Consider the following 10,840-nt stretch of genomic DNA (forward strand, 5'->3'; position numbering starts at 1 on the left):
ATGATTCGTTGGGCAAGTCGGAAAGTGTTGTTCCGAGTCACAAGGAGTTGTGAGCCCACGGCTAGCTGTATCCCTGAACCATTGAGGGTCACACAGTGTAATGGAGTTTTAATCCCCGTTGAGATAGTTAAATTTAAAGAGTTAGATTTAATGAACTAAGGAGTTGGACTTCTTAAATAAGAGTAAGGGAGTAGGATTTCCTAAAATGACATAGGGATGGACATTTTTGGAAACCACTGAATTCGGATTCAGGAAAATTTATTTTGACTTTAAAATGTGCAGAAATGGTTTCTGTGCACATTGGTGAAATCAGTTCATCAATCGGAGTCACGATGAATTTTATATTAATTTCTGAACGAGCGGGCTTTGCTTGTCGGGCCCCAGCTTATGACTAATGGGCCCTAAGGTGTTAGTGGCCTGCATTATAAATAAGTTATTTCAGTACAGAAATTACACACAACAGGTCATAATTTTGAGAGCAAAAATCGAAAACCCTAGTTCCTCTCAAAGATTGTTTCGGCTGAACCCTCCCCATACTCTGCCCGAGATTTTCCGGTCTGTGATTTTGAATCGCAGTAAGGAATAACGAATCAGATTCGTTTATTCTCTTCGCAGAAAACTTCTGATAGATTTTCTAGTGCAATCTATCAGAGGGATTAAACCTCTGTTCGTGGACCTGATTGAAGGAGTTCATCGGTTCCAGGGAGAGACAACAAGAGCAGATAAAATCTGTTGGTGTCCAGTAATCTCGTTGCGAGATTGAAGGTAAAATTTAATAACTGTTATTTGAATTTTACACACTAATAATTTAATCGTTGAACGGTTGATACCCACATTATGGAATTGTTCCATAACAAAATTTTAAACTTCCGCTGCACCGGGTATCAATCGTGATTGATCTGAGAGCCGCGTTTTACAACAACATGTAGTTCGGGGTCAGGTCTACATTATTGGTCTAAATTCATTCTTCTTTTAGACCAGTTAGGGAGTTACTATTGTTACCCCGAGAAAATATTTCAACCTGAGCCCATTTATAATTGGTCTACCCGATATGGCCCAACATGTCAAGGTCCAGCCCAGTTTGGACTTTGTTGGACTTTGACCAGAGCTGGTCATTATGGGCCGATCTAAGCTGTTTCTAATGGGCCGCAAGTATTCTTTTCGAGTTCAAGTAGGACTCTGATATATATGAGATAAGCCTGGATCTTTTCAAATATTCACGAGATAGAGATAAGCTTACAAAGGGACCAATGGATGAAGAGTCCTAGTCTAGGACATGTTATAATTCGACTAAGTAATTTACTATTTTCCCCTATATATACAGGTATTGTTATTGTTGTATTCATTATTCATTACTTACTATTCACTATTCATCACACATTCACTCTCATTATTCACGCACCCATACTCTCGTTTTCAAATTAATCATACCCTCTGCCTTCAAGACACTGACTTAGGCATCGGAGGGATCACGCTAAAAACACTTTCGGCGCCCCTTGACCTAGTTGTTGCTTGTGCAGATCTAAGTGGTGCACGACACAACCTGCTTCATAAAGGAGTTGGAGGATCCATTCAACCAGACCGAACCCGAGATAAAATTCCGACATCATCAATATATATATATATATATATATATATATATATATTATTCGTGTCTGTACACGTTTTGCATGTCTGATTAAAATATAAATATTATTTATTGCATACATATGTCATATGTTTGTTTCAAATCAAATGAAGTTTAAAATAGAAATAGTGATTTTGTTTTTTGTTTTTTGTTTTTTTTTTTACTTTTTGAAGGATATTTTAGATATTTTGTTTTTGATTTTACTAAATTAATTTTAATTCGATTACTAAGTGGTACTCTTCTTTAATAATATAATAAAATATATATATTGTGCACGAATTCTTATTATACAAGACATAAATCGCTTTATTTTTAAAAGGATTAAATTTTAAAAACTGATATCAGTTAATCATATAAATATGCCAGCTAGTAGCTAGTATATGAGATTATTTTGTCATGTGGAATTAGTTTTGATGTTATAGTTGGGTACGAACGGTGAGATTTAATATGTTTATATCATCTTATATTTAACTCAAATATTTCGATCTAAAAATAACTATGCTATTATTTTCTTTCAATTTATCATTTCATTTCAAAAGTTAAATATATATATTTCTCAATTTCAAGTATATATAAAAAATGCGTACGTTAATTAAACTACGTCCATTGTGTGTACGCTAGCGTTGTGGGCAAGGTGCACAAAATTAATTTCGTAGAACATTACTCATTCTTTTTTTTGTTACATAATTAATCTCAAACACTTATTTTGATCTGATTCAGAACTTGCAATACGTTATTTACATACAGCACGTGTGCAGTTCAAATTGGAAGTTAAAATTTTATTTTTTTATTTTAAATTAAAATGGACGAGACCTTTCGGTAGGGATGTAAACGAGCCGAAAAGTATTAGGCTCGGGCTCGGCTTGTTAAGTATATGTCGAGGCTCAGGCTCGGGCTCGGCTCGGGTAGGGATGTAAACGAACCGAACAATATTAGGCTCGGGCTCGGCTCGTTTGGTATCCGAGCCCAAACCGAGCTTTTATCATAAAGCTTGGCTCGGATCGTTTACTACATATGTCGGCTCGGGCTCGGCTCATTTATCTTATTAAACGAGTCTGACTCGAGTTTGGCTTGTTAAACGAGCTGGTTTTTAGGCTCGTTAAACGAGCTGGTTTTCAGGCTCGTTAGCTTATTTAGAAAGTTCGTATTCTGACTCGTTAAGTGGGTTCGAGCTCGTTTTCAAACTCGTAAAGCCTAAATACAATATAATACATCTCTATAATTTAATTATAAAATAAAATTAAATTTTTCTTAAATAAAATAAAAATGAAAAACATAATTTTAATAAAAAAAAACGTCTCCAAGAAGTGACTTTTTGGTGTTTCTATAACTTTCATTTGAACACCAAATCGAGATTCCAAATCGATTTATCCCAAAATTCAAATAAACACATTGCCATTAATGTTAATCACATTTTCAAGTTCCTAACTTAACTCGCCCAGAATTTCGAAAAACAATAAGCATCTTCGCGACTTAGATATAGAATATAGTTTTGAAATGTTTCAGCAGAAAAATCATATATAATTTATATGTTCATCAAATTAAGTTATATTCCAACACTAAATGGAAGACAAGACAAAGCACAACAAGCTTGTTTGTAGTGCACACTAAAATTCTGCATGAATCAAACTCATTCAGCTCGATTAATAAACCACATGTAGACTGAACCTCTATTAAAGCATGAATCCGAAGCTAACACACTAAACGAGCCGAGCTCGAGCTTCCTAGCTTATTAACGAACATGTTCGCGAGCTAACGAGCCGAACATCCTTAAGCTCAAGCTCGGCTCGTGAATATTTTGAGCTTAGCTTATTAACGAACATGTTCGCGAGCTAACGAGCCGAACATCCTTAAGCTCAAGCTCGGCTCGTGAATATTATCGAGCTCAAAATTAAGCTCGTGCTCGGCTCGATAAGCTTAACGAACGAGACCAAACGAGTTTTTTCACGAGCCGAGCTCCGAATAGCTCGCGAACAGTTTGGCTCGTTTATATCCCTACCTTTCGATAAATCCATATTGTGCGCTCCCTAGTTTTTTCTCCTATATATGAATTACTATTTTTTTTAAAAATGAGATTTTGCTAATTTATTTGTGTGAAAAATAAATATTCTATAGTAAATACCATCATTTTTCTAAAGTTGTGTACTCCATTTAGTCATTGTTCAGCTTAAAATTAGGGACAAGTAAACTTTTACTAGAGATGATTTGATATGTTAGAAATATTTTTACATAGATAATTATTGTACGACTCATTTGTAGAGTAAGTTTATTGTGAGACAATCTCATAGATTTTTATCCGTGAGACAAGTAGGGCTAAGTAAACTTTTACTATTCTATAATAGAGATGATTTGATATATATGTTAGTCTATAACAGAGATGATTTGATATGTAGAAATATTTTTACAAAGATAATCATCGTAGGACTCGTACGTAGAGTATGTTTTTTGTGAGACCATCACACAAATTTTTATTCGTTTGACGAGTCAATCCTATATATATTTACAATAAAAATTAATACTTTTGACATAAAAAATAATATTTTTTTTATCGATAACTCATAAAAAAATACCTCTCACAAAATTAACCCGTGAGATCGTCTCACAAGAGTTTTTTTGTATTTTAATTCATATTATTAAACATGAATTTTATAAATTTTTATTAAAATTTATGATTATTATTTTATTATTTTATGATAATAATGATGATGATTATAATAATAATAATTATTATTATTATTATGAATCAAAATCGTTGTAGGTGACAAACACACAGAATGTTTCGATACCGACATATCTAATGAAACTTGGGAAAATCCAAAGCAAATCCCAATAGCATGCCCTACAAATTATTCTTATCTTTTCTTATTTTGTGCGTAATAAACATATTTATAGAATTGTTTAATTTCTTAGCTTTAATTTTTAAATGACAAGAATTATAATCATACCATTTTTTTAAATACAGATTTTTTTCACATTTACTAGCAAACCATTTTTCAAATATATATAACCTTCTATACTTCCTTTATGTCGGATCACGAGTTCTTCTTTTCTAACTATTATATTTTTTCCCAACATACAAAAACAAAAATCTGTAAATTTCCATTATGATGTTTAAATATAAAATTTACCTTAAGAATATATCAAGTCATTCATAAGCCAAATTGCATCATGTTCGTGAAGAGGTGCTTGAGTTGATGAAACATATAAATGAGTATATGATCAATAATCCGGAGTTCAATTCTCATTATCAACACCTTCTCAGACAAACTTATTGTACATAAAACGCTTAACGTGGCTAATTACCTAGATAACATGGTTTCTCGACTATTGAATTAGTTCAAAAATACATATAAAAAGTAACGACTAAGATTCTCATTTAAAAATATGGCACCACTTTGTTGGAATGGAAATATTATAAAATTCTGACAAAGATTTATGTGTGTATATATCTATATTTATATTTATATTGTATATAGTATATAATTAGGTTATAGTGCTTCACAGTTAGCAAATAGATCCCTTTCCATTTTAAAATTCTATGATATGCAAAAAGATAAAAGAAGGCAGTGACACAAACCTCTAAACACAAGCATGATTGAAGGAATTTTCCTTTTTTCCCCATTACCTTTTGAATATATCAAGATTGGGCAAATTTTAAAATCTTGCTTTAAATATATTCTTTTCTTCTGCTTTGGTAGACAAGTGGCACCATGTTACCCCTCACTTTTACTACAAAAACTTGTGTATTTCCCTACTTTAGCCTGTGAAGTACTTCTTGTATTTGGCTAAATGAATCAGAAACTGTACTGTTCTCATGTGACATGCATGTTTTTCCAGTTTTAGAAGAAGTTTAGTTGAAACAAGAAATACCAACTTCCGCTAGCTTATTATCAGTAAGCTGAAACAACTTAGTTTGCTGGTTTCTTGAACATCGAATTCGATGGAGATAACGAGGGGAAAGGGTGCTTTGTTGATTATGGTCTTGCTCAGTTTCTGGGCTTGTGCCACTGCTTTGCTTACTCCTAATGGGGTGAATTTTGAAGGTAAAGTGGTGTAAATTCTCTCTTTTGAACTGAGAATTCATCTCGTTGAATTCGAAATTCATGCAAATTTCATCTATGTCTAGTACTATGCTAGTTAGTAGCATATTTTCTAATTATGTTGAAGTGCACGAGGGGTAAAATAATGGATTCCACTATTAGATATGGACAATATATATGTTTAGATGTTTATATCGATATGTTTTGGATTATTGGATGTTCATACGTACTTGTGTTATTCTTCAAGAAACAATTGACGTGTTATAGTAGAACTTGACAGCATATATTTAAAAAATGATTCCTTCTGAAAACATTTGACAGTGCAAGCTTTGATGGATATCAAGAAATCATTGATTGATCCCCACGGAGTTCTGAATTTCGATGAGAATGCTGTTGATCCCTGCGGCTGGACTATAGTCGGATGTTCACATGAAAGTCTAGTCATTTCCCTGTAAGCCCGATCGGATTTTGTCACATCACTTCCCACGAAAATCATGAAAAATTTCATAATTCCGCATGTCTTTTGTCTGAAACATTTGGAATGCTGATTTATCAGATCAATCCCAAGCCAAAATTTATCCGGCACCATTTCGCGCAGTATTGGCAATTTGACACACCTTACCAAAGTGTAAGTACCCCGCGGAAACTTCAAATCCTCTGATTTTCGAATAGAACTCAGAAAGAATATTGGTTCTAGTTTATATTAAGTGCTGGTTTTATTTAACTTGCTTTTACAGGTTGTTGCAGGATAATAATATATCAGGGCCAATCCCTCTTGAACTAGGAAAGCTACCAAAACTTCAAGAACTTGATCTTTCGGATAACTCGCTCACCGGAGAAATCCCATCTTCATTATCTCAACTGAAAAAACTTCAATACCTGTAAGGCCCAAAAATCCTTGTAAGATGAGAAATAAGTGCCATATTGGAAATCATTCACTGTTATAATGTTGAGTACATCATCAAATCGACACCCCTGAATCTCAGCTCTGAATATTTATGCTTGAATTCAGGGGTGTCGGCCTAATTCGTGTCGGTTAATTTATTCTTTTGAAAACAGGAGATTGAACAATAATAATCTCAGTGGAGCTATTCCTTTAGCTTTGGGGAACTTGACACAGCTGACATTTTTGTAAGTTTTCTGCCTCCTTTTACTATGGTTAATTTTTATTACGCCTAAAGATTCTCCATCGAACAATCTATACTATTTCAGGGATTTGTCATTCAATAATTTGAGTGGTCCAGTGCCAAAACTTCTTGCCAAAACATTCAAGTAAGTTAACCAAAATTTGGTAAACTTTAGTTTCACTTCCTCAGTGTCCTTTTATCTTCATTATCAGCTGAGTGTAGGCCACCTTCATATAATTTTCCTTTTTCAATTCCAAGTCATGAATAAAATTATGGTAGCCATTTAGTCCTAAGGTCGATTTACATTTTTTTGATTTGGGTATTGACAGTGTTTTAGGAAATCCGATTATATGCCCAACAGGCAAAGAGCCGAACTGCAACGCAACCACGCCAATGTCTCCGTCTTTCCCGATAAATAATTCACAAAGTAAGAATCCAGAGCTACCTATGATTTTTAATTTAAGAACTATTTGCTCGTATATTTTCTCAGTTGCACCTCTAAATGCAAGAAAACAGTTTGTTATTGTTTTAACTTTTTAAATTCATTCAAGTGCAAGTTCTTTTGGTATTTTGGTCAGGCAAGTTGTGCTATTCCGAAGACAATAGCCTTCGACTCCCTACTCATCATGTTCTGATACGTTCAACAAACATATTTATTTGCAAATCATAATTTACAAAATGTTATTCCCAATGCATGTCAAGAGTTAAGTATACTAAATCATAGATGTTGATGTGCCAAAAATAATAGTAATCAAGCCTTGGATCTTATTTGACTCTGGTCCATTAAAGATTTTCTGCATGCATAAATTAAATTCTGTGAAATCAATATCACATATTATGTTTGCATATTATAGATCCTCAGCCAGCAGGAAGGTCAAATAGTCACAGACTAGCCTTGGCATTCGGGACGAGCCTCGGATGCATCTGCTTACTGATTCTTGGATTTGGGTTCCTGCTCTGGTGGAGACATAAGCACAGCAAGCAGATATTTTTCGACGTTAATGGTGAATATATGACAACCATTCTACAAATCACAAAAACTACTAGCAACTACCCCAATTTGTTATCCTAAACACGCTATATATGTTTCTTTGTATTTCAGAACAACACCGCGAAGAAGTGTGCCAAGGTAACTTGAGAAGGTTTCAGTTCAGAGAACTTCAGATTGCCACTCATAATTTTTGCAGTAAGAACATTATTGGAAAAGGTGGTTTCGGAAACGTATACAAAGGTTACCTCCACGACGGAACGGTTGTAGCAGTGAAAAGGCTCAAAGATGCGAACAACGTCGGTGGGGAGATCCAATTCCAGACTGAGGTTGAGATGATCAGCCTAGCTGTTCATAGAAACCTCCTTCGACTCTACGGATTCTGCATCACTTCAACAGAAAAACTTCTGGTTTATCCCTTCATGTCCAATGGAAGCGTTGCTTTGCGTCTCAAAGGTAAAGATTCGTCAAATCCTGAGCTGAAATCATTGTTAGGATAGTGTACTAATAATCATTCACTTGTAGCCAAACCATCTTTGGATTGGGGTACTCGGAAAAGAATAGCATTAGGAGCAGCTAGAGGTTTGTTATACCTGCATGAGCAATGTGATCCGAAGATAATTCACAGAGATGTGAAGGCAGCAAATATCCTGCTTGATGATTACTGTGAGGCAGTGGTTGGTGACTTCGGATTGGCGAAGCTTCTTGATCACCGGGATTCACATGTCACAACAGCAGTTCGCGGCACAGTAGGACACATAGCTCCCGAGTATCTATCCACAGGTCAATCTTCAGAAAAGACGGATGTTTTCGGGTTTGGGATTCTGCTGCTGGAGCTGATAACTGGTCAAAGGGCTCTGGAATTTGGCAAGGCAGCTAATCAGAAAGGAGCCATGCTTGATTGGGTAAGCACAGAAAACTTTGCTTAGATATTGTGCATTAGACAAGTTTCTTGTTATCCCCAACTAAAATATCACAACGATTATCATGAGCAGGTGAAGAAAATTCATCAAGAAAAGAAACTTGACATGCTAGTAGATAAAGACCTTAGAAACAACTACGATCGAATAGAGCTAGAAGAAATGGTGCAAGTAGCATTATTATGTACACAATACCTTCCGAGCCATCGACCGAAAATGTCTGAAGTGGTACGTATGCTGGAAGGAGATGGTCTTGCAGAAAAATGGGAAGCTTCTCAAAAAGCCGAGGCAACAAGATGCAGAGCCAACGAATTCTCCTCCTCTGAAAGATACTCTGATCTTACTGATGACTCTTCATTGCTTGTCCAAGCAATGGAGCTCTCAGGTCCAAGGTGAAAATACAATTGCAAAAGAATATGGATAGATAAATATATATATTTACAGATCAGATAGTGGCCAGTTCTGTGAAATAAATTAAAATGTATTATATATTCACTATGTGAAATTAACAGGTAATTGCAATTTAGCCCTGCTTGTATCTAATAAGCTTTCAGAAATTCACATCAGACACGTATATAATTCCGCTATCAGATCTTGATCAAAATCATTTTCCATTTGAAATTTTCAGCTAAATAATTCCTATTCAACAATTCTATATTTCGGATGGTGGAAAACACAAAACCATATCAAAAATCACACTGTAGTTATGCATACAGAGAAAAATGAAGAACAACACATAAACTTTGAAAGATAACCTGAATTTCTAATTACTTAACAACAAATGCCGAACAAATGCCCGAACACATATAAAAAATAATATAATCTTTTCCTCGTGAAAAGACTACATCTTTGTGGTCGAGAAAATAGCACTGCACATGATCTAGTTTTCAATAAAAATTCAACAGGTATCCTAATGCCTAGCTTTTACAGGTAGATTGATCAAAATATAGTTAAAACTCACGGATGTGATTCATAAAATTATAAGCCACCAAAATAAATATAAAAGGAAGAAACATTTTTTACCCATCATTCAATGATATTTTTTAAAACGAATTGCAGTCTTTTCATATACACTTCTATGCCAAAACAGATTGACGTCTATTAGTTAACAGACAGTACCGAGTTTGGGAATCTTTCTCCCATTCTTTACAACTTTCATTCAAAATTTTCAGTCAAGACGAGAGACTAATGGGAAATGTAAATGTTCAGAAAGCATGTCTCTTGTTTAAGAATCAATCGTGAGCAGCGTGTCATCAGAAGCCCAGTAATAGCTCGTTATCCTTTCCGCAATTTCCAGCTTTCGCTCGGGCACATAGTGGCTCACTTTAACACTAAATAGTTGAAGGGCTGGTGAGTGCTTGAGCAGAAACTTGATGAAATTGAGTTCCCGTGGCATACACAAAATGTCAGTCATCTCCACATTCTTCAGATCGTTAAAAACGCAGTGAGATGGTAGTTTTGCTTCCAACAATTCAGAATCAGCTTCACCTGTAAAGGGCATACCCAAATCCAGCACATTTGTAAAATAAGAAAACTCCAAACTTTGTAGAACCGGACAACGTGAGATTAGATATTCCACGTCAAACATAGGGGATATGACTTGTTGAAGCTTGAGTTGCTTCAACCTCAAAAAACCTCCGAATTCGGGTGGGGTCTTCAGCTGGCATCGTACAAGTTCTAAGCGTCTCAGCTCTGCACAAAAAAATAGAGAAGTTGGTAGCCTATACCAATCGCCATTTCCTAGTTCAATAACGATTTCTTTGACGTCTTTTCTTCGTGACAGAAAAAGAAGCCATTGGTGCACTCGTGGAGAGTTTTCGAGATAAGCCGTACGTAGCGAGAATAGGCTAATTGGAGCATTGTGAAGCAGTAGGAAGCAGGTCACGAAATTCAGTAGGCGGTTCTCCACAACTAGTCGGTTGTGGTCCAGAGTTGCACAACTATCATCGAATACAAGATCTTTCAAACACCCCCAACTATTCCTCCACCTTCTTGAAAGGATGCTGGTTCTAACAGCGTCCTTTATCGGAAGCTTGGTGAGAATAAGTTGGCTTACGTTCGGGGGCATTTGGCTTATGAAATCAGTCATCTGAAGTTTTTGTTTCTCTAACTCTGTTCAAAGAAGATTCGACTCCAAG

General features: G+C 35.3%; 1 protein-coding gene across 1 annotated transcript; it reads left to right on the plus strand.

Moving 5' to 3' along the window:
- The first annotated feature begins 5,357 nt into the window (after window positions 1-5,357).
- On the plus strand, window positions 5,358-9,593 carry LOC140875958 (protein NSP-INTERACTING KINASE 2). Its single transcript, XM_073279790.1, has 11 exons — window positions 5,358-5,670; window positions 5,989-6,118; window positions 6,224-6,295; window positions 6,405-6,548; window positions 6,727-6,798; window positions 6,880-6,939; window positions 7,124-7,221; window positions 7,649-7,798; window positions 7,897-8,238; window positions 8,308-8,687; window positions 8,778-9,593. The coding sequence occupies exons 1-11, from the start codon at window positions 5,568-5,570 to the stop codon at window positions 9,096-9,098; spliced, it is 1,872 nt and encodes a 623-aa protein (XP_073135891.1). The 5' UTR covers window positions 5,358-5,567; the 3' UTR covers window positions 9,099-9,593.
- Window positions 9,594-10,840: the final 1,247 nt, after the last annotated feature.

Source organism: Henckelia pumila, chromosome 1 (assembly GCF_033568475.1).
Source record: "Henckelia pumila isolate YLH828 chromosome 1, ASM3356847v2, whole genome shotgun sequence".
NCBI classification, from domain to species: Eukaryota; Viridiplantae; Streptophyta; class Magnoliopsida; order Lamiales; family Gesneriaceae; genus Henckelia; species Henckelia pumila.